Below are 24,885 nucleotides of genomic sequence, written 5' to 3'. Positions count from 1 at the left end.
AAATGTTGTACGATACACGTACAAATAGGTAACTCGCAACTCGTGTCAATTTAAAACACTCCCTTCAGTCGTGTTTTAATTTATCACCACTTGTTGCGAATTTCCTAATTATTTCCTATTTCGCACTTTTTTTATTTATGGAGGATAGGCAGCCGTTTGAGCACGATCACACCTGATCGTAAATAACTATTGCAGTTGAAGAAGGAACTTTGGTTGCTTTACTATTAACTCAGTTGCTGGTGGTATGCTGTGGACATATAATCTTGTATACTGAGGCCGCTTTATATTTAGGGACATTGTTAGATAGGCGGGATCTCAACGAGGGGGGGGGGGGGGTTTAGGGTCGGCAACGCGCATGTAACTCCTCTGGAGTTGCAGGCGTACATAGGCTACGGAGACTGCTTACCATCAGGCGGGCCGTATGCTTGTTTGCCACCGACGTAGTATAATATATATATATATATAACAGACAGTATATATATATATATATACATAGAGTCTATACCAGAAACAATGTAAAAAAAGGGTAAAAAATCATGTCGATTATACAACGAAAATTATCCCATTCTCAATACTTATGTCCGCTTTCATAATTCTTACATTTTTGCTTTAAAATTAAGAAATAAGAATAGTTTAAATAGTACTACACTGTGAATTTAAAGGAACAATGAAGACGGGACAAAAAAAGAGAGGACAGAAGGACAGAGGAGGAAAGAAGGACAAATATTCGAATAATATTTTATAAAAGCTCTGTTTTCGGAATATGGACTGGAGAACATAATCGGGAAATGAATGGCTATTCAAAATCAGAAACACTCTCATTTGTTTCAGAGCAGTGGTTCGTAACCGTTGCCCCACTGACCACTGGTAATCTTTTATAGTTGATACCTCCCTAAAGTGATCTGCGAATACAAAACATTTTTTGACATTCATTATAAGTATTTTAAAAGTAATTTAGTCGAATGTTCTTTTATAAAGGTTAAGAACCACTGTTGTAGACCTGTTTTGTGTTATTTCGAACAATTTACTCAGGAGGCCTCTTGTGCTCGCCCCAGCCATGGAAGCACTTGGTGAACCGACGAGACTCTTTGTTCTTGAGCGTCAAGAACAGCTTGCGCGGGTGGTCGGGCTGCAGGGTCTTCATGTGTTGGATGTATACCTGTGAACATAAGTTGTTACATAAGCTCTGTATCCACCACAGGTCACTTGGGTCCTACCAGGAGGACATATTTACAAGTATACATCCAGAATATACACTAGAGCGGGGCATGCGCAGGCGAACTATGCTGCCACGCTGCCCGCTCGGCTCCGTTATATGCTCGCCACTCAGGCTGTTGGCGGGCATTTAAAATGAACAACATTCATGCATGGATCAACTCAGCCTTCGTCATATAAAATCACTTACATATTAAAGTTAAGCGTTTATAAGGCAGAGGGAATATATTTCCCACTTGATTTTGAACTTTATTTCGAACTGATAGGGTTCAATTTTGCATAATTCCTGACACCCTTATAAGAGTTTAAAAAATGATAATTAAACATTTGTCGCTATATGTCACTTTATGCATCCTGAATCGCGCTTTCAACGTGCTTTCTCAAGATACATAAAGTCTCTTGATTCTGTATATGGTTATTCATCTCATCCTATTATTCTAAGACGGAGGACCGTGCTTGCTATGCGGCAGCTTAGACGCGCTGTCTCGCAAATACCAGCCGGACGTATGCGTAGTTTTACAATACATAACGGCCAAAGGCATTGAGTGACTATTAGATATGGGTTCATAAATAGTACATTGTGCAACAAGGGGGGTAATTTCCGACAGCCGCAGGCTGGAGGGAAATAAAGACCCGAGTTTGCAACGTTCTTATCCCCGGAGATACACACAATGTTTTTAATTACACTTGCAAGGAAAAAAACGAAATATTAAGCGAAATAATTCTTAAATACGGTGACATATCAAACATTCGTCCGCCATTTTGTAATTTATTGACAGGTTAGGTACATGACCTATTTGGCATTCAGCCACGATTGAAAATTATGTATTTTAAGCGGCTATTAAATTAATATAATTGAATAATTTTATACATAAACAAAAATATTAAATTATAAACGTCAGTATTTTAAAAGTAAAACTCATTTATGCTACTTGGTTTGTATGAATAACTGACAGAATTAAAAAGAAGGAAAACTCCCTAGGGAGTTATAGCTTTTTTTTCACAATCCATAGCGCCCGCGGGAACAAAATAGGCCTTTGTCCTTCAGTACACCTGCATGAAATGAGATCATTTTCGAGCAAGTGTGATGAAAAAATATATGCTTGCGTAACAAGTAACAAATAAGAATATAAACGATTGAGATTATGTATGATATTGCAATGCCCTGCCAGGGCCCATATGACTGAATCCTTTTGTCCGGGTCTGCCTAAAATGTAGTCTAATTCGCGTTATGCCTAGACCAACCGAGAAATAGTCGCACTGAGACTTAGGCCTAATGAGTTTTTGTCCAAATGCGAACCTGGCACAAGAAGACTTAGGCCTCTTGCATTATTGTCCAAAAGCGAATCTGGTACAGAGAGACTTACACTTATGTATTAAGATTGTATCCAAAAGCGATACTAGTGTTACTTCTCCTGTAATAGATTTTTTCTAATAATTTCTTTTCCAAAATCATTTCCTTAAACGTAACTAGACGCGGGGCTCCTATTTCTGGGTAGTTTGCCCTCCGGGCATCTGAAGCTACCTAACGAACCTAACCTATGTAACTATTAACCTGACTAATTGTGACTTCCCTGAAAACATTACACTTTGGGGGGCGACTAGGAATTTCGCTACGCGGAACAAACGCGTTTAGGGCGTAGATCGAGCTACTCACTGGTAATTAGGCGTATCGCGAAATGGACAAACAGCTACTTAGGCTTACTGCGTTTGGGACATATTGCGAAATAGGTAATATAAGTAATAGGTCAATAGCGATTTAGACGAATAGCGAATTTCAATTGAAGTTTTGTCATAACGCGAATTAGTGAGACTACGTTTTAAGCAGACCCGGACAAAAGGGACTGAATGTACCTAGTTATTAAGATGAGTTATTAAGAGAGTGCTACACTATGGTTGCAATAAATAAATAACTAAATGTAGCTATATGAAAATTGTTTCAAATGACCTGAGCGGACTTGTAGGCCAGCTTGATCTCCACCTCGGAGCACTTGGCGCCGAGCCACAGGAACACCTGGTCGCCGTTGTCCAGGATCATGATGTCGTCGTCCGCCAGGTCGTCCTGACACAAACAAACTTATAATTATCGTGAAAGTAATGGAAATTACTCGTAACTTTTGTTAAAAAATAGTTATACTAAACACCCCTATAATGGACGTGGCCCCAATAATGGGATGGGATAGACAAATCGTATCGTAAGATGAGTATTTATTTATTTTATTGGTATTCAGGATAACAGCAGCCGCAAATATAAGTAAAACATAGTAATGCTCATATAAAAAAGGCCAATGTCAGTCATCTATTAAATTGGATTATGTAACAATAAAAAAAAAACACAAAATTTAAAAACATCGAGAATATTTTATCATCAGTTTTTAAACACTGGCAACATTTTACCATAAACAAGAGCCACAGAGCTGTTTACGATTAATGTTTCATTGATTTATGTTTGTTACCATACTGCCCATGACTGGAGCAAAAATAACATAGTTTTAATTTGTTAAACTAATTGCAATGTTTCATTAAATACATTGAAAACATAAAGTACGAATAGGACATTCAACTTTTAACGCATCAAGCGGTAAAACTTTTACAAGTGTATGTGAAATATCAAAAATACTCCAAATTTTCTCTTTAATGTTTCATGATTTGTGCCGTTGTAATGTAGTCCAATTTTATAGAAATAATCTTTCTGAATTTTAACGAGAAATTCAGATGTAAACTAGATAAACAATGGACACTGTATACATTTGTAAAATCTTACCTGGCAGAAATCGGTGCATTTTTCAGACACAGTGAAATATCCCTTCTCGTTGGAGCATCGGAATAGTCTTGTGTAGTTGAGGAAATCCGCGTCGGTATCGTATTCTTTACGTCCGCCCAGCGCCACCCAGAAGAAGTTGTCTGGCTCGCTGCCCTCGGTCAACACCTTTAAAACAACAAGGAGTTAAATAACATGTATCACCTAAACACTAACCCCCTTATTCATAAACGTCTACTAAAGTTGACTTTCCGACGTATTAGTATGATGGAAAGGGACAAACGATTATTAGCGGCTTGTCAACTTTAGTAGACGTTTATGAATAAGGGGGTAAGAATTAGCATAATATGTCGATTCTCGGGGTTTTGGGTGCGGGGTGCTGAGGTACTACCTATTTTTAGTTTAATAACTATTTTACAGTAAACAAAGATATAAATCCACGATTCTCACACCTCAAACCCTGGGGTATGATCACTATTTAATTTTATTATCTTGGGAAAATGTGGACTTTGAAATTAGCATTATATGTAATCATTAGTGTCCTAATCTTAATATTTATTTGTAATACATTAGAAGCAATATTTGTCGCTAGATGTCGCTGTTTGCACCCTGAATCACGCTATAGATGTGTTCTCTTAAACTATGTATAGGTTTGAATCATTATTCAAAAGTCATCGTGTTCTCACTTCCGCCAAGGATAACAGGTGTTATGTATATTTTTGATACGCGACCTCGCAAATACCAGCGAGATGAAGCGTGATGTAATATTAAATATATTCAAAGTAATTTTCATCACTCGTGCTCGTAAGATATTCTTTACAGTACATATGGTGCTACTTTAATAAGCACTTTCCGTGCATATGTCGAAACTTTAGAGCCATATGAACTATAAAACGTGCGAATAGGTAATTCGCCACTCGGCCGTGTTCTCATTTATCACCACTCGTTGCGAATTTCCTATTTTCTGCACTTGTATCGTAAATAACTATTCCCATATAGGTGTATTGAAGGACAAATGCCTATATTGTTTCTGCGGGAGTCACGAATTATTATAACACCCGAGGGAGTTATGGTTAGAAACAAAACGTTGCTTGTTAGTCTCTATTCGAGAAAATTCTGTCAAAAACTGAGTTTAACAAGGAGTTAATACCAGGGCCTTATGAGTTACGAGCAGGTGTCATTGACCGGCCGGCTGCAGCGTATGAAAGTGCCGGCTGCTCGCGTATCTAACATACTTTTGCCTTATGCTTTTTTTATTTCCTCGCAAGTATGACGAAAAACATTGTGTGTATCACGAGAGTAAGGGGCATACAAACTCGGGACTTCGGCGTCGGGCTTCTAATAGAATCCCCTTTCCCTAATAGCTAGTAATCCCCTTTTTACCTTAAGGGCTTAAGGCAAAATATACTATTTAACTACGGGGTGTTCGTTATAAATAGTCGTGAAGATTGAAAGCCTAGAAAAGCTATTAATTCTACATATCCCATGAACTTAATACTAACATTACATTTACGAAACGTAAGATAACTTTTTATCTCGCATCAGTTGCATTGAAACAAGTTTCCTGTATCACAACTGCTGCACGTGTGGAGTACTTGCCTTGCCTTGCTAATGCGTTTGCCGCGTCGAATGAAACTAAAAGAGAAAAACTATTTTGCTTTGATTCTAAATATGAGGCGTTGGAATTTGACCTAAAATTAGTAAACACTGTACCTGCAGGCTGACCCAGGGACTGTTGAACTTGTGTTCGGCGATGTGCTCGATGAGGCGGGCGGAGTCGGCGTCGGCCTTGCTGCCGATCCACGCGTACACTATGGCCGATGAAGTGTCGTTGGCGCCCTCTAGTGGCACGTTTAAGATGTAACTGTCAAGGATTATGTGCGATATTAACAAAATTATAACGCTGAAAGTTAGGGTTGTCAAAAAGGTAAGGAAAATGTGAAAATGTAACTGAAACAATCTTCCATCCATACGACGGACCCCTTAACATCTTAGGCATTGAGAGACGTGGTTCTTAAAAGTAAATTAAATATGACTAGTCAAGTCAACATGAAATTGGTCTGTTTATAACAGTGGTTCTTACCCGGTTGTCCCTGGAAACATCTCTCCATCTCATTTATATGAGTAATGGTGGAAAATAAAACACAATATCTCACCTATATGAGTAATGACTACTAACCAGAAGGCACTGTTCAGTTGTGCCGCATCAGCCTTCACTTGCACGAGGCGCGTGCAGAGCGCGGATCCGTTACTGCGCAGCTCGAACAGTTCCACAGGTTGCTTGCCGCCCTCCTGCAATATACACGAATTTAATCATTACGCATCAATAAGTGGTTTATCATTAGGTTTATCTTTCTTGTCTTAGCATCATATTTTATCAGTGTTATATGTCGGCGGCTGATTGCAATATCCGCCAGATTATGAAATTCCTAGGCATATTGTGAAACGTGAAAATCATTGTCTCGTTCCCTGAGTCGACGTACCTATTTCTGGACAGTTTGCCTTTCGGGAATCTGAAGCAACCTAATGAATTTATACCATTTATCTATCGGTTTAATGTGACTAGCGTCAAAATAAGAAATTACACAGGAACTTAATTATTTATATTTTATGCCGCCGACATATACAATCAAAGAGAATTTGAAATAGAGTTGTATTGTCAAAGAAAACTTTGTAGTCTCGTAACTTTACTACCATCTTTCGACAAATGATTAAAACTTTTAGAACGCCATTTGACTTTGATCCTTATACTTTCACTGATATGTGTTAAATATCAAAAAGTGGCGCCATCTTACCGGGCACAACCTAAAGGTTATGGTGCCATCGCTCGAATGCTGAACGCTGCCATGCCTTTGGCCTTTGATCTATTAGATGGCGTCACTTTTTGATATTTAACAAATTGAACACATATCAGTAAAAGAATAAAGATCAAAGTCAAATGGCGTTCTGGGGGGGTTGGATCTTTCATTTGAACCGATTTCAAAAATTGTTCTTTTATTTGAAAAAAAACAGTCTTTAACGGAATCTTAACCATTGGAGTGGTAGGCAGTCGACTCCCGACCGATTATGTCATTTAATTTTCAAATTTGAATAATTGAAATAAAATCAAAATTCCGTCAACTCTAAAACGACATATGCCACTTGAAGAGTTATAGAAATTTCAAGTGTTATTTGTTGATTAAAAGAAACTTCACCAAGATAGAGGTCTGATTATATTTTCATTTGGAATGTACATTTTGAGCTCTTTCAAATAACATCCCACTTGACCTAGTCACTAGACTTTAAAATTTTGCCCCCTCTTCATATTGGGCATTTTCCATAGCTAATAAAAATAAAATAAAATAATAATACTTTCAATCACACAGGGTTAGCCTTGTTCATAACTAATCCAAATTTCAAATCGATAGCTTAAGTGGTTCTCGAGATATTTAGCGTTGTGACAGACGGAAGGACGGACAAAGCCGCACCATAAGGGTTCCTTTTGTACCTTTTTGGTACGGAACCCTAAAAACCTATCATGTCGGAGCTAAATCAGATAGTCCGCTTACCGGCGGCTGATTCCTCTTGCCGTCCCGTATGATGAACCGGCGGTGGAAGTGCGACATGAACTTGAGGCTCTCCTGCTGCTGGTGCGTCCGCACGACCTCCAGCCGCTTGCAGAGCTGCTTGAACTTGCGCTCGAGCCCGAACGTGAACGTCAGCCAGCCCATGTTGGGAGCGCGCCGGCCCTGAAATTGTTCAACAGTGTAGAAGCAGCGGGATACTACCAAATGGCGTGGCGTGGCGTATTTCATGTTTTTAAAATAGTATTACAATCCTGATATAATAGAGAGCTTTTCAGTCGAGTACCGTGTTTAGGCAACGAAACTCGCTGAGTTGCCTAAGTAAGGTACGAGACTGAAAAGCTTGATTATATCACTATTGTATACAATACTATTTCTACGAGTCACCTAAAATAATACTTTTTTTACTATAAAACCTAAATATATAATGAAAATTGGCAAGTATTTAGTCCCGCCCCGCGCCCGTTTAGTCTTTTCTATGGGAGCGCGTCGGCACGTGATTGGTCATTTTTTTACAGGTACTACAGCGTATCGAAATGAATATTATAGTTGAGTTGGGAGCCCATACATGAAAAGTACGCAATTATAGTTAGGTATACCAAATCTTAATTCACAGTCGACGAGTAGAAAAATAAATTAATAAATTTATTCTAACTGACATGAAAGGCGGAAACAAATCTTGCAAACGGAAAATGGCTAAATCGAAAATACCTTGAAATTCAATCAGTCTGGAATTTTGTTGGATACTTTCATTCAATCTAATACTGGCTAGAGATGCGTACTAATTTGTAGATATATTTATAGACATAAGGAGAAAGATCTTGTCTAAAAATCTGAACAGAATAAAGGTTTTTTCTGTTCAGATTATTATTAATTTACCAAAATGATAATATACAAATTTGCAATGGATTGAAAGCGCAATGAATAACTCACCGATTTAAACTTTCACGATATTTACACATTAATAATGAATAAATATTTGAAGTAATGTGACCTGAGAGTGACACCTACCTGCCAGAAGTACACCACCCACGTGACCGCGTCCGCGTCTCCTTCTTCGTCACCGTTGGAGCTCTCGCTTTCGTCTTCCGGCTGTGAAAGAGACATAGATATAAAACACCACGTTCTATTACCATTACTCATTAAAAATCGAATAGTAATACATTGTGATCTGACAATTAAGTTCATTTTTGAACCTGGAATCGATGTTTAGTGGCAGCTAGGCGTGGTCGAAGGGGCCCTTCACCTTCGGGGAATTGGAATTGGATATTTTTAATACTAACCGCAGGCAGGATGTACCGGCACAGGAACACGTAGCAGTCCTGCGAGTAGAACACGCCTAGCTCCGAGTCCGGTAAGCGCACGAAGTGGCGTCCCTCGAGTACGAACGCCTCCATGGCCTCTAAGTCTTCGTTCCATTCGTCGGCGAGCGTTTTGGCTTCTGTCGCTGGCATTGATGGTTGACGCGGTGTGAATAGCGCTGACAGGTCCGCTCTAGTAATTAAAATAATATAATTGAGTTAATAAAGAAAAGTACATGGGTAAAGGACAAGTACAGAATAGCTCAAAGGTCCCCAGCAAGCTCGGTTCTCCATACAAACGTAGTTACGCTCTCATACACTACTAGGACTAGCTAGATTACTCTGAAACTTTGTACTTACAAGAGAATAAGCTATATCTAGTCCTGTAATTAGTTCAAATTCTATAGTTAAAAAATAAGCGAATTTAAGTGTTTCATACAAAAGTAGTTATTGCTCTATTTCGTTTATAAACTGGAGCAATATAAACTAATTACAGGACTAGATATACCTCATGTCATTGTATGTGCAAAGTTTAATTATAATCCAACACGTAATTTTAAAATGAGAACGAATCTTCGTTTGAATGGGAAGGTGAAATTTGGCCTTTCTTTTCCAAGTACATGTTATACTTGGAAAAGAAAGGAAAAGGTGGCGTTTTTTAAAATCATCTATGCATATTGTATTCAGGAGTCCCCAAAATTTTGTTCCGAGGGACACGCCTAGGACTCCGGCTCTCCCGCTTTATTTTTGCGGGCCGCATCGGTTGGCCTTTGGTACTCCCATTTCCGTTCCGCGGGCCATAAATAAGTAAAGTAATGGCGTTAATAAGTAATTCGGAGTACCCAGGATAAATGAATCGGTTAAGTGAGAGTAATACTAACTTGGTTTCTTGCCGCTTGGCCCAGCTGGCGAGGTCGGCGCCGGTGCGCGCCACCGACTCGGCCGTGCGCGTGAAGTCCACGGCGATCACCTCCTCCCAGCCCAAGAAATACGTCTTGAATATCTGCACGTTCATACAACCACTCATTTAACTATTCTGATTTCATAATGAGTTATTGGCAACAATTTCGTTGGTACAAGCTTTTATCGCTGACTGTACTTTTCTTTCCACGCGCAACTAATACTCCTAGAGACAATTCCAAAAACCGTAAACACAAGTAGTTTGGGTTGTTTTATCACAGAGGTCTGTCTCCTGTCTCAGATCAGCTCGATGGTATCATAATATTGCATTGTCACCCGAATTTTCAGCTTCATTGGAAGTCGCGAAGTGGGTTAAATTCAACTTGCAAGATTTGACCCGTAAAAACATAGTTACATACATACATAGGTACATTGCAAGAAAAAAATAAAAACTTGTAACAAGAAGGCTAGGCCACACCACTTAAGTATACTGTGCAGCTGCAGCATTGCTCCGGATCAAAGAGAATTTATTGTAATAGAGACGTCTAATAGAAAAACGTGCCCCTCAGTTTGATATCCAAAACACTTAGCGCTGTACTGCGCCATATTTTTTGCGGTCACTGAGATGTCATATGTCAACTTTTGACAATCAGAATTACCGCAAAATGTATGGAGCTGTACAGCGCCATCTTGTTAACCCGGCAAATTCGAAGCACGAAATTGAATTAGATTTTACGCATCTTAATCAATGTATCTTTGTTCTGGAGTAGACACTCTGCAGTAGTCACCAATTACAATGTAAGGAATTATATTACATATAACGGTTGCAATGCGTCCCGCTACGGACATGGATGACGTGACTGGGCAACTAGGGCGTAACGTTTTACGAACACGATGCTTTGATCTAGGAAAACACAAGTACAAATTCGCTTGAAACGCACAGTCTCACCATTAATATCGAGGTTTTTCCCGTGCCCTTTACCGCATGTAAGGGCTTGTGCACAAATCACGCGAAGTTCGATAGGGGGGAGGTGGTGTAAATAGTAGCCGAAAAAACCTCGCGTGATTTGTCCACAAGCCCTAATAAAAATATTTGTTGAAATACGGACTTTAATAGCAGTCAGTAGAGTTGATTATCATATAAGCCATATATGGCTTTGTATGCGGTAAAGGCTTAAATGTGTTTCGGTCTATTTTCCACGTTCAGTTCCAAGTAAAGACATAATTACCGTGGCAACCTTAGGTGTCTTTTTAACAGTCCCATTGCACAATTTACTACACAACTTTGTACTCTGTGTCTAAAATGTACCTGGGTCTCGGTGCCTTCTTGTAGGCGCGTAACGAGAGCATACTCAACACGCTCCACCATGTTAAATAACTCCTGCGCTAGCTTGACAGCGGCCGCACGCACTAACCGGGAAGACTTCTTACCGAACCTGGTGGGAAATGAAACTCATTAGTACAAAACTCAGAAAATCTTTACATGTATGTATAGAAATAATTTGCGGTTATAAAACACTTTGAGCGGTACAGTTGATGTCTACTATGTACTTACCACACGAACACGTCACGATGTGCATCCAATATGTACACGTTGCGTGTAGCTAGAACGCCTCGCGCTAGTGGAGCTGCCTCGGGTTGCGGTAGCTCCAAATAGCCCATACCGAGCTCTACGCGGTATAGGCGAGGTGGGAGCCAGCTGAAGTCTGCTGGCACATGCTCCTGTCATCAAAGAGAAGTTATATACCCAGAACCGTATTTACATCTACAAGTTACAAAAAAATTATATGCTGGTCATCTCCACGTTGACCTTAGATATCTCAAAATATTAGAAGACCTTAAATCTTACCTCCGGTACAAATGCGTCGCCCTCATATCCTAAAGTCTGCCAGAAAGATTTAGGTTCCTTGCCCGGTGGTTCAGCTATTAGTTCGGCCTTGTTCTTCCTCTCTTCTTTGTTGATCTTCTCTGCGAACAGGCGCGCCTTGGACTTAAGCGTGTTCTTCGCTTTTTTACCGTACCTAGGATAAAAACGGTGACTTTAGCGGGTTTATCTCTTCTAAAATATCACACTAAACCTTAATTCTTCTTTTTTAATTGCTAATTACTATACAAGCCTGTTTTACCTATATAAACGTCTTCCACGTCAAAAAAATAACATATACACAAAGCATGTTAACAAAAGCTAGTTACAAATGTTCGCTCCCTTCCATCGCATTTGATTTGTTTGACAGAGCTTCATCAGTTAAATATTATTAGTTATTTAATCTTATTATGTAAATATTTAATGTAATCCTGACTTGTAAAACAACGATTTTACCAATAAATAAATAAATAAATCAATCAATCAATCATTGATAGTTACCACAGGTATATAATGAGACCGGTGTCCAGGATGAACACGTGGCGTGGATCGAGCGAGGCGGCGGACACTTCGACGGGGACCAAGTGGACGCCGCTGCCGTGCGCGTGCACTCGGTATAGACGGGTCACGTAGCGCTGTCGACAAACAAGAAAATCAGAACAGGTATCTTTATGGGACATAATATATATTATATTATATGATGTCAATCGTTTTTACATGGCATTCTTTGATATTCCTTACCACCTTTGCAGCTTACTCTTGACATAGGGAATTCTTGCGATTCTATTTTGGAGCATGCTGATTTAAGTTCCAGGTGCGGGCGGCTCTAACGCCTTTTGTGACTCTATTTAAGATTGTAGAAATAGGATACGGGGCTTGGGCAAGCCGTTAAGAATGAAGTATGGAACTGACCGGCTCGTCCACGGTGAAGAAGCCGGAGGCGGTGTGCGCGCCCTGGATGTAGACGGGCGGCGCGGGGAGCAGGGCGAGGAACTCCTCGGACTCGTCGCCCTGCTCGTGGCGCTGCGTGCGCCGCGCGCCGAGCAGGTTGCGCAGGTTCACGGCGTGCATGGCGGCGCATGCGCCTTTGTCCAACTGAATTTAAATTTAAATTGTTACAAGTCTTTTTTTACATTTTGAATCCGGAAAAAGACCCACCTGAGCAAATTTCATTTTGATCCTATTCATCCCATTCATTTTGGTACAGATACCAAAATTATCGCATCTATGACGGGAGGACTTTGAAATTTAAATGTCTGTTTAGACTATCGAAAACGGTATACGATATCGGGACGATTAGAGTTCACACTGATATCGAGGCAAGTAGAATTATTAATCTAATAGAACGATGTGAAAGTTCGATACATTTTTCTTGGTACGTTATCGTCATAAGATTTGACGACCGGTTTGGCCTAGTGGGTAGTGACCCTGCCTACGAAGCTGATGGCCCCGGGTTCAAATCCTGGTAAGGGCATTTATTCGTGTGATGAGCATGGATATTTGTTCCTGAGTCATGGGTGTTTTCTATGTATTTAAGTGTTTATAAATATTTATATATTATATATATCGTTGTCTAAGTACCCTCAACACAAGCCTTATTGAGCTTACTGTGGGACTTAGTCAATTTGTGTAATATTGTCCTATAATAAAAAAAAAAAAAAAAACATTAATGGCGTCATCGTATGGAATAATATAAAATCGTCGATATTGTTAGTTGATCAATATGTCACAAAGGAATTATTCAATAGAAAAAAAAGAGAATACTCTTCGAAAACTAAGACGAATATGTTTCACACTGCCGGACCATTCCACCCCATTAACTACACTACCACAACATTAACAGACGTCATATACGAAAGAAAATGTGACCAAGGCGTCCAGTACCCAGGACCAAAATTCAGAGTCAAAATGTTTTTGTAATATAATGTGTTCCCCAGTAACATTCTAGCGTACATCGAAAAAAAAAATGCATAAACTAAAATGAAGCTGACAGAAAAGCCAAAAGGCGATTCCATAATTTTAGAAACCGTCAGTGGAATTGAATTGAATTGAATACGATTCACTGTGGTTATGAACTGGTGGCGGTAATTAGTGAGGTTTGGTTGTCAGCTGACGAAACTTCTGAATATCGTATGTCCCAGGGCGATTTTTTTATTTTTATAATAGTTCAAAGCTCGAATTCGAATTGTACTTGTACAAGTACACTGGGACTTACCCGAGGTTACACTGCTGTTTCTTACCGTGGCTTTAGATCCAATCCAAAAATGAATATCCCAGGTGAGCTGCCCTTGCTCCTCCAGCGAAGTCTTCAGAATGATGTAGCACTCGCCCTCGAAGAACTTGCCTTGCGCCACCTACAACAATGGATGTTGTCATACGAGCTGACATAATCTTATTATTACTACGTATGTATAAATAACTACTACGTTAGAAGGAAACAATCAGTTCCTAGTGTTCGATCGTAGTATCGTAACCACTAATCGTACTAGTATTTGACAATAACAGGTAGGCGCCATTCATTTATTACGTAAGACGATTTTTGCCAGTTTTTTACCCCCACCCGCCCTATGTAAGAAAAAATAAGAATAGGCCAACCCCCTGCCACCTGTTTAATATTTATTATGTAAGAATGAAAAGTATTTTTTATTTTTTTGGTAATGATCAAGTTCGGTTTAAATTTCAAGTTTTTCGTTCTGATCTTTGCAAAGATTTTGATCACTGCAGAGGCTCAAAACCCACCGGGTAAGTGTAATATAATCTTGACTTTGCGCATCATTGTGATCTTACGTAAGAACTATGAAGACTTCCTCCCAACCCCTTGAAAGATAAAATAAGATATGGTTGAACCCCCAATTAACGGAATTTCAAATTGTTTTTTTTTTTTTATCATTTTGTTTTGGGTCCATATGTCATATGGATCCATTTACCTTGTACTTTTTGTGTGTACATAGTAATCTTGAGTGTTATGGCTCCTCTACACGATGGCCCAGCGTCGGCCAGTCCAAGGGACGCATTTATGCGTTAGAGGGAGCAAGTGACATTGCTATTTCCTTCCACCGCATAGCTGCGTCCCTTAGGCTGGCCTACGCTGGGCCATCATGTAGAGGAGCCCTTAGGAGTGCATATTCTGAAATATTAGTTTTCAATAAAGTAATAAAGAAATTGTCAGTTTATAAAATTCCAAACGATTAAAATATAGGATTTTAATATTAAGGTGGTTCGATTTTCATACAAAAAACAATCGCTATTTATTAATTAATTACACAATATTATTACATAAATAGTTGCGCATCTATCTACTTTCGAATATTCATTTGCGCTAAATTAATAGAAAAACTTTGTTTCATACAGAAATCATGCAATAATCAACGTTATATTTTTATAAATTTTACTCATGTGTGTGTGACAAATGTCGTGTACAAATACATTGCGGCGTTGCCACTCCATGCATCGGCGCGACGTTGCGATGTTTGACGCGTTTTTAGCTGACTCTGTCGACACTGACACTCAGTGTGACCAGGCGTACGATAATTGTCGTACATGTACGATAATTTGGGCCCCGGTATGACGTAATGTTCCAAAGAGCATTATCGTACACTAAAGTACTATAATTTCAGCCCTTGGATGATGCCACCTTAAAAGTCTAGTAATTTGAAGCAAAATATGACACTTTATCTCAGAAATAGGCTAAAATTAGTATCTTTTGGGTGTTCGGCTCCTTGGTGTACGTTTAAAGTTTAAAATGTCACAATTTCCTGTATACCGTTTGAGTCTATCCCAAAAATACACAAACATAAACAGATTTTTTGCGCAATTTAGACGAAAATTGTCTTTTTTTTATTATTAATTGGAAATTTAAACTTATTTTGCTAGACATTTTTAGGGGCTGCCTTTTTGATTGGCGTACGATATTTTTTTCAACGGTACAATAATATTGACACTCAAGTACGATAATTCTCTTCCGCTCACCTGGCAACACTGCTGAAACTTGACAGGACCTGGGGGCCTACTGCGAAAACCTAAATTCGCAAATTGCGGGGATCTTTCTCTTTTACTCTCACTAAGACGTAATTAGAGTGACAGAGAAAAATGGCCGAAATTGACGAATTTCGATTTTCCCGGTAGCCGCCCTGGTGCTTGAGGTACTTGATAGAAAACAACGCTGCCGCATGTTCTGAATTGTGATTTTATGTGTTTTTGGATTGAAAATGATAGCAACGTCTAAATCAAGCTACAAAAATCATCGATATTCTGGTCCGCGAAAAACCAGGAAAAGTGTAACTGTAATTGGAGTCTACAAAAATGACCAATTCATAGAAAATATGACCTAGAAACTAGTTCACTTTTATAAAACTCAATTTAGCCCGAGATTGTACTTAGGCGAATACCTAAGGGAGCTAAGTGTATTGATCTTGAATAATTAGTTGGCTAATACATATATGACTCCAACATGATATGGACATTTACATCATAACTATTATACCTAGTTGGTTACTAAGTTCTGTTACTCGATTTCTTTCTTTCTTCCTAGCGTTGTCCCAGCATATTGCCACGGCTCAATGGAGCTTGGGGTCCGCTTTGACAACTAATCCCAAGATTTGGCGTAGGCACTAGTTTTTACGAAAGCCACTGCCATTGCCATCTGACCTTCCAACCCAGAGGGTAAGACTAAGCCTTGTTGGGATTAGTCCAGTTTCCTCACGATGTTTTCCTTCACCGAAAAGCGACTGGTAAATATCAAATGATATCTGTTCTGAAGTTCTGTTACTCGATTTGCAACCTTTTTATTTCCGTTAAAACAAATGCTACCGAAAAAATAAAAAATGACATAATGTGGTGGATTTGTGAGCTATAATTATATACCACACATAACGCTTATCTCGTCGTATCTATAAGTAATGAATTGGGGCCTAAAAGAGAATCGTATTCCAATTTTTTTAAACGCTTGTATTACTTTCTATATTAACTAAAAGTTGCCCTAAAATTCAGCTTTTATACTAAAAATGGCTTTAAATATGTTAAATTAACAAAATATATTTTGACAGATGCTTTCGCGCCCAAAACGCTCTTTGAAAATTGTGTGACGTCACAGTTTATGGTTTGACACATAACTACATACACACGTAGAAGATACGAACTGTCAACTGATATTTGTCATTTGTTGTTAATCGCCTAACTGTCAACAGTGTCAATCCGAGAGTTGTGACGTCATCAGAATCTTCAATGACGTTTCGAGTTTGGTCACGTGACGTGTGCCAAAAGATATTTTAAATTCAATATTTACAAAAATATGGTCATTACAGGTCCCCTAAAAGTAGTTTAACATGTTCTTATAATCCAAAAAAATTTTTGGGATACAATTATGCCCTAAGATTTGTAGATGGAAACAACCCTATTGCGTTGCACAAATGTGGGCACCCGCCAAACATGATTTTGGGTGTGTCATACTCAGGGCTAACACAGATTCATTTCTGTGAAAAAGGTGTGAAAACCGGAAACTGGAAACCGTTCTCGAACCAATAGTGAAGCCCTTAAGCCACACCCTATTTCAAAACCAGCCATGGATCTTTGAACAGGACTCAGCTCCTGCACATAAGGCAAAAACAACTCAAGCCTGGTTTCGAAGGAACTTAATTGACTTTATTGCCCACGAAGACTGGCCGTCCTCCAGCCCGGACCTTAACCCCCTGGATTATGCCATATAGCAGGTTATTGAGGAGAAAGCCTGTGCTAAACCCCACACAAATCTTAACTCCCTCAAGCGGGCCATAGTTAAGACAGTGACGGAATTAGACATGACAATCGTGCGTGCCGCTATTGATGACTGGCCTCGTCGTTTGAGGGCCTGTGTCAAAGCCAGAGGAGGCGATTTTGAATGATATTGTCATATGTAATTCCTGATTTTGTGTACTTCATTTTAATTTATACTTTATTAAACTTTCGTTGGTATATTTTATGTAGATAAATATTATTGAAGTAACAGAATTTAATAACCAAATAGGTAGAAAACAATGCAATACATAAACACATACATTGGATATGATGTGATCCGTTGAATGAAATTGACAATAAATAAAATAAATAAATAATTTTCTATCTCTAGGCATTGTGTGAAACTTCTAGTTGTGTCAAAATATCGGGAAATCAATAATATATACAAACATGGTAAATATCTCATTTCTTTTTATAATGGTTATAAATAGAAGGCCATGCAATTTTGTAACTCACTGTAATTTAATTAAATGTATCGTAAAAAAAATGTTTTAATTCTACTGTAAAATAGTACCTACTTTTTTAAAGGCAGTAAGGGATTGCTTTAATTTTAGAACAAAACAGCGTTTTTTTTGAAAAAAATACCGGAAAATCTGACTTACAAATTTGGACTTTCTTAGGTTCATTCTACTTAGACTCTTCTCCACCCTAGCATTAAAAAAAGATATCCTAAAATATCCATACCATTACGTCACATTTTAGTGTGAAAGAAATTTCAATGTAAAACTAAAATTTCAATACAAATTTTCGGGTTTTTTTAACACGAGGATTGATTATGCTAGTGATTCTGAGTTGGAAGAACCCAAAAATATCATGATGTGTGAGAATCAGATTTTTAATATTTTTATGGAAAACGCTCATATTTCTCATAAAATAATTTATTAATAATAGGTACCTACTTGATAATACTGATAACAAAAAAAAAATTAATGAGTCTCGAACCCACATCCTCTTGCATGTATTTCCACGTACATACCGCAACGCTATTGAAGCCTACTCACGCTGTGCCAAATTGTCTACTACAAGGATCCCAGTAAGACTGTTTGAATGTGTGAGTGATACTTAGAAAAAGAGTCAAGAAACATTCTGTCGACATTAAGGGGTAGTTTTTGTACAATGAAGTGTTCAATGTTTGTTGTAATAGTTCAATATTTATTTAATGAGTGCGCTAAACATAATTTACAGTATAGAAATACCAAGACTACTCCACAAAAAAATTAAAACTCAAAATTTGCAATTGTGGCGCCATCTAGTGAGGTTTAAGCTTTGGGTAACCTAATCGAACCACCTTAAGAATATTTTGGCTAGATCTGAATAACTAAATATTTAAAAGGCGGCCCATTTTTAATATCGTTTTAATACAAATAGTGTTTGAATAAGTTGCTACGTTACCAAACATTTATTTTGAAATGTGACAGTTTCTTATATAGATTCTATGATAAACTAGCATTACTTAGTTTGCGTCTGGAACAGCGCCATCTACCAGGAAATTGGGACGACAAACTAAACAAATAGCATTATTTATGTCAGTTAGTAAAACATATGATCCCGAATAATATTTTTGGATTGTTATTTCGTTAACCGCAAGTGCTCGCGCTATGAGCAATTAAGCATTTTGCCGCCCGTACCTTTTCTAATCATTTTTGATTTATATTATAACAAAAGTTAATCCCAAATCATGTTTATTATGGGCGGCAAAATGCTGCTGGAATGGGGAGTCGGCTACTCTAGCGTTAACTGAAAAGTCATGTAACAATGAGATGAGGCAGTATAATGGTGGTAAGGGGTGCTGTTTGTTCGTACCTCTTCCACGGGCGCGGGTATGAAGTTATCGATACACGCCGGGCCTCAGTCCCGTGTTCTCGAAGAACTCCAGGTACAGCGGCTTCGCTAGGCGTCCCAGCGCTACACCTACAATCACAATCGGAACCCAACATTACCTCTTCCACGGGCGCGGGTATGAAGTTCTCGATCTCCCACACTTGCAGGCCGGGCGTCTGTCCCGTATCTTCGTCGAAGAACTCCGAGTAGTCCAGCGGCGGCTTCTCTAAGCTCTCGTCCCAGCGTTTAGGCCTAAAATCATACACTTATTATAGAAAATACAATACAATAGTACATTACTACCGAGGCCGGTACGAAAGGGGTTGCCGGCCGAAGACATAGACGGCCGCATAGGTCTGAGGCGGGCAACCCCATATTTCCCGCCGAGGTATGTATAGTGCTTTTCTCAAACATGCAATGAAATAATATTAAACCAATAATGCAATGAAATAATAATAATAATTGGACCCGGGTATGTCCTTAAACTACGTCCAAAAGAGAGGTATGGGCAATGTGAATGTCATCTCGCCTTGTGTGGTAGGGCACAGCACAGCAGATGTCATTCCAGATCTAGAGCAGAGCCCAACTGGGGAAGTACCTCCACCTTACAGAAAACCGCAACCAAATAACACTTGACCCTACTCATAGTGTTGTGTTCCTGCCGGTGAGTAAGGTTGCCAGAGCTCAACGAGGGGGGTGGGGTTAGGGTCGGCAACGCGCATGTAACTCGTCTGGAGTTGCAGGTGTACATAGGCTACGGAGACTGCTTAACATCAGGCAGGCCGTATGCTTGTTTGCCACCGACGTAATATTAAAAAATAATAATAATAAACAAAAAAAAAACAAAGTTTTATTTTTAAAGAAATTATAAGTAAAGAAGACAAAAACTAAAACTACCGTGTTTATATTACTATTTCGCTATATTTTAACTCGGTTTTAATAGAAAACAGATACTCCATACATTTATATTTTTTATCATGTTACTTAAAGATGTTATGTTATTTTTTATCATGTTCGGAGGCCTGTGCCCAGCAGTGGGACGTATATAGGCTGAATTATTATTATTATTATTACTTTAAAAAAAGTACGAAAGCACGTTTCTGAACGAACCTTTAGAATTAACACTAGGCTTAGTTACCTTTGTGGCCAGCCAGATATATCTCATCGGGTGCCTGATTTAGGAATGCTTGTACATCTTCTGAACTAAATATCTTTGATTTCTTTGCCTTGTATTCATCTGCCTATCGTTTTAACCACATAGTTAAGTTTACATAGCTTTTTATGTTTATTTATAGTATGCTTCACCTGCATTATGGCCTTAAGTATGGTAAGTGTCTGTCCGTATGTCACAGCCAATTTACTCGAAAAGTAAGATATTTTTTGATGGAATTCGTAGGTGGTGGTGGTGGGTGGGTACGTAAGTGTATTTTGTGAGTAGCTACTTAGTTTATAAGTTATCTCCGAGACCACGGGGACAACGCCCTCCTCGAAACGTCGGAGTTAAATTTAAATCTTAATACGCGATTAAGTCCCGTTTGTATTAGTTGATAATGTGTAAATATCGTTAAAGTTTAAACAAGCCCCATTTAGATGTTTCAATAACTTGCGAGCGCTTTCGTTACATTGCGGTATTTGGTCGATCGACTGAATTCACTGTACTCTGTAGTTAGCAATGTGTCGAGTGCATGGAAGTTCTTGACTTCTTGAACCGTCTAAATGGAGTGTAAGCGAATGATAATAGCACTCACTTGAGCTCGCTGTTGGGAGGTAACTCGACATTGGCTTGCGTGTTAGCCTGCTCCTGCATGCCACGGAGTATCATAGCGGACTCTCGTTCTCCCCCCGTGGCCTCGGTGCGGCCGCGACGCAAACGCAGCTTGCGCGCGATCGGGTCTGATTTTACACCTGCATAAAAACAGATTGTTAAAATTGAGCTTGAAAACTAAATAACACACAACATTGATCTTGAAAACTAAATTATAGATCACACAGTATGTAGGTTTTCTGGAACAGATCGCTCTCTAGCGATAAGACCGCCTGGTATCTGCCTACTAATAAAAAAATAAAAAAAATAAAAATAAAAAGCATTTATTTCGGAAAATATCCATAACACACAAAACAACAAACAATCAAAATATTTACATTAAATTAACATTATTAAATCAAAATTATCAATTAAATTACATTAAAATTATCAAATAAATTAAATTAAAATTATCAATCACATTATATTAAACTAATTATTATTTGTCGTAGTTGGCATGTGGCGCGTGAGATTTCGCCCAGTGGCCAAATATCGGGCTGTCATGGGCCCCTGCGACCGCGCTCAAGAGCCTGTTGGGGCTACCACGAACACGACGCATCAGGGACGCGACGCGTTTGCGCATAATGGCATGAAAATCGTCCGTGTATGCCTCCGCGAACATCCCCGACGCACTGCAGTACCGTGGCAGCCCCATCAGCATCCTGAACGCGTTATTGTAGAGGACGCGCAGCGCACTATAGGCTTTTTTCGTGCAGTTGATCCACAGGCTGCAAGTGTAAAAAGTTTGGCAATAAGATCTGAACAAGGTTATTTTAACACTTGTTGTGCATTTTGCAAACCTGCGGATCAACATGTTGCCTCTCACTGATAGAGCCCTGCGCTCCCTCTCAACGTCCATCAATTATTTCTTTTCTTTTCTTGTATCTTTGTACGGAGGTGTGCCAATAAAGAGTATTCTATCTTAATATATAAGAGAATGCAACTACTGTGTAAGTAGCAAAGATACATTGATTGAGTAACATACGTAAAATCTAAGACATTTTCGTGCCTCGAATTTGACATGTAAACGAGATGGCGCTGCATGTACAGCTCCATATATTTTGCGGTAACTCTGATTGTCAAAAGTTGACATTTGACAATCCAATGACCGCAAAACATATGACGCAGTACAGCGCCATCTGTTTTGGATGTCAAAATAAGGGGCACGTTTTTTTCTTAGACTTTACCTCTCTATTACAATCAATTCCCTTTGGTAAGTACCAACTTGAAATGTAGGTATGTATGACCAAAAGAAGTATGTAGATACAAGAAATTTAATAAGGCTATCGAGATCTACGAGTTCATGAAATTAAGACTTTATAGTAAAACCTCACTGCTAGATGGCACTGACTCTGACGTAGCGGCCCCGGCCAACTGCAACTGCGCTGTAAAAAGTCGATGTTGTAATACGCTAGCCCGGTCCCGCGGACGCACTCAACAGGCTTATGCGACATTACCACAGGTTCCCTTATATGAAATACTACAAGTTAACTCATTGCTAGGTGTGACAGGCTATGACGTAGCTGGCCCGGCCGATTGCAACAGCGCTTGCAGTGAAAAGTCAGTGTTGTAAGAAGCTAGCACAACCCCGCGGAATAGCTCGCCAGGCTTAAGCGACACGACCACTGGGTTCTAAGACTCTAGAAATGTCTGAAGTATGAAGTACTACAAGTTTCAAACTCACTACTAGGTGTGACAGGCTCCGACGTAGCGGCCCCGGCCAGCTGCAACTGGGCTTGCAGTGAAAAGTCTATATTGTAATAAGCTAAGCCGGCGCCGCGGACTCGCTCGACAGGCTTAGGTGGCATGACCAGGTCCGGGTTCCCGTGGAGCTGGAGGCTTTCCAGGTCGCTGAGGAGGTGGATGGCGTCGGGGAGCGTGATGAGCTTGTTGCAACTGAGGTTTAGTTTCTTGAGGGACCCGCATCTGTAGGAAATGAATAAATCTTAATTCAATGAAACATTAAAAATAATAGTGAATAACAGCATGGATAGGGTAGCTGCACTTATGCCGCCTAACGTGGCATGCATCTCTTCGCACTTAGCGATTCTTGTTGAAACGTGACAGTTATGGTAACAAACAAAAGGAAAGCCATCTTATCCCCTCTGGTTTAGATCAGGTACAGCGAATACTTGAAATGAACTCTTGAATAAATTTAGTCATTATAACACATTAATTGCAAGGGCGTATTTACTCTAGGGCCATCCGCATTTTTTTAAATAGTTTTTTCTTTGACTTCAGAAGCGGCGAAATTTATTGGGCGCCAAATTTCAAAATACGCCCCTTTTTCATTGCCAGCGACCTGCTAGGAGAGTTCTCCGTTCGTAAGCGCTTTTCGATACATACGGGTTTTCCCGTGTTATCGGTTACGCTCGTAAAACTGGCACGAATGAGTTAAGAATTAATAAGGTTCAGTTAAATAAAGAGGACCCGATTTACATTTTTATTTACACTCGTTACAAAAAATATTATATCACTTTTATTGTTATGTGGTTAAATATCTATATAATATACCTACAAGTTGTAAGATGCTAAGTTTAAAGCAGTTTTTTTCGTAATTCAGAAACCACTTTGTTACAAAAAATAAATAATATAAATACTCTGCCACTGCAATGCCAAGTATAAGTGTATAGTTAATAATGTAAAATATTACACGATACGAACGCAATGACCAATATTATTTAGTGACCATTCATTTGTGAAATCATAATATCTTCTTTACGCATCATTGGGCGTACAAGCGGCAAGCGTAACTTTTTATAAGTGTGTGTGGTTTTCTCACTCTTGTTATGCAACACACTGTCACTGTTATTAATTTATTACGCGTCTTGTGTATTATGAAAATATAAATCTATTTTTAGTCGTATTATTTATGTTTAATAGATCTCTCCAATAATGTTTTTGCGCGCTCTACTCGATAAGAAAACATAATGTACCATCAGCCGTAAAAGTGCATGGCGACTTTGTCAATGAATTCATCCTCCTCCATGCAATTTCTCAGCGGTAAAGTTCGCTTTTATCACGAAGGGCAAAGCTGGAGGTATAGATAGTATTTTTTCATGGGTCATATCTCGTGGTTCGTGCTGCCATGCGAAATTATATTCGTCTATACTGGTAATATTCCGTGATTATTAAACAATATTGGATGTATCCCACAGCGGCGCGTACTGCGCACCGGGATCAATGTTTAAAACCTAACTATACTAGGCGGCTCCTATATAAATTAAAATAAATAAATAATGAACTTATTAAAGAAACTGTGCAGCTTAGCAATTATCCGAAGTTATGCACCACCAGATTTGCACACAGACGGTAGAAGAATTATAAACAGTGTTTATTGCTATTTTTAAGAAACTCATACTAAAACCCTAAAACATCTTCCAATATACATAATGTGGAACTTTAAACGTTTCTTCAATCACATCCATTAGAAAACCATTGAAACGAAAAGTGTTTTATAACTTAGCATTGTAAATGAGTTAGCGGGAACGCATCGAATCCACTAGACGTTCAATGTAGAGAATTCAGTGGATATATGAATTTAAAAATGCTTTCTTGGGAATCGGAGAACGTTGGGTTTTATTGGTTCGCGTTACATTTCTTTTCATAAATCGCGTAGAATTTCATCGAATGATTATTTACATTATTTTCAATCATGGGATGCGGTTGAGTAACTGCACGCATGTATTATGTGCTAAAAATGTCTTCTTTACAATGTTTTCCTTCACTGATAAATAAAATGATGTTATGATGGTTAGTATATAAGTTCCAAAAAACTCGTGATGACTAATGATTAGTCACATCATAACAATTTAAATATCTACCGAGTGGCAAATAAAGATGAGATTAGCACATAACCGAGAAAAGTGGGATAATAAATTATA

The 24,885-nt window shown here is 38.9% G+C and overlaps 1 protein-coding gene across 1 annotated transcript in view; it reads right to left on the bottom strand.

The window, feature by feature from the left end:
- Window positions 1–166: 166 nt before the first annotated feature.
- Window positions 167–24,885, bottom strand: part of LOC133524377 (protein flightless-1) — a 32,679-nt gene continuing 7,960 nt past the window's right edge. Inside the window, exons 7-24 of the mRNA XM_061860358.1 lie at window positions 22,686–22,927; window positions 20,946–21,102; window positions 19,317–19,449; window positions 13,845–13,958; window positions 12,517–12,699; window positions 12,106–12,239; window positions 11,590–11,761; window positions 11,296–11,462; window positions 11,050–11,176; window positions 9,722–9,843; window positions 8,823–9,033; window positions 8,551–8,631; window positions 7,525–7,704; window positions 6,156–6,268; window positions 5,690–5,840; window positions 3,980–4,144; window positions 3,164–3,277; window positions 167–1,159 (exon numbers count right to left, since the gene is read on the bottom strand). Of these exons, the coding sequence (XP_061716342.1) occupies window positions 1,025–1,159; window positions 3,164–3,277; window positions 3,980–4,144; window positions 5,690–5,840; window positions 6,156–6,268; window positions 7,525–7,704; window positions 8,551–8,631; window positions 8,823–9,033; window positions 9,722–9,843; window positions 11,050–11,176; window positions 11,296–11,462; window positions 11,590–11,761; window positions 12,106–12,239; window positions 12,517–12,699; window positions 13,845–13,958; window positions 19,317–19,449; window positions 20,946–21,102; window positions 22,686–22,927 (2,701 nt within the window). The 3' untranslated portion in view covers window positions 167–1,024. The remainder of the gene's footprint in view (window positions 1,160–3,163; window positions 3,278–3,979; window positions 4,145–5,689; window positions 5,841–6,155; window positions 6,269–7,524; window positions 7,705–8,550; window positions 8,632–8,822; window positions 9,034–9,721; window positions 9,844–11,049; window positions 11,177–11,295; window positions 11,463–11,589; window positions 11,762–12,105; window positions 12,240–12,516; window positions 12,700–13,844; window positions 13,959–19,316; window positions 19,450–20,945; window positions 21,103–22,685; window positions 22,928–24,885) is intronic.

The sequence above is a fragment of the Cydia pomonella genome, chromosome 13 (assembly GCF_033807575.1).
Source record: "Cydia pomonella isolate Wapato2018A chromosome 13, ilCydPomo1, whole genome shotgun sequence".
Classification (NCBI taxonomy): domain Eukaryota; kingdom Metazoa; phylum Arthropoda; class Insecta; order Lepidoptera; family Tortricidae; genus Cydia; species Cydia pomonella.
Note: the sequence above shows the minus strand (reverse complement) of the source record. Positions and strands in the feature narration are given on the sequence as shown.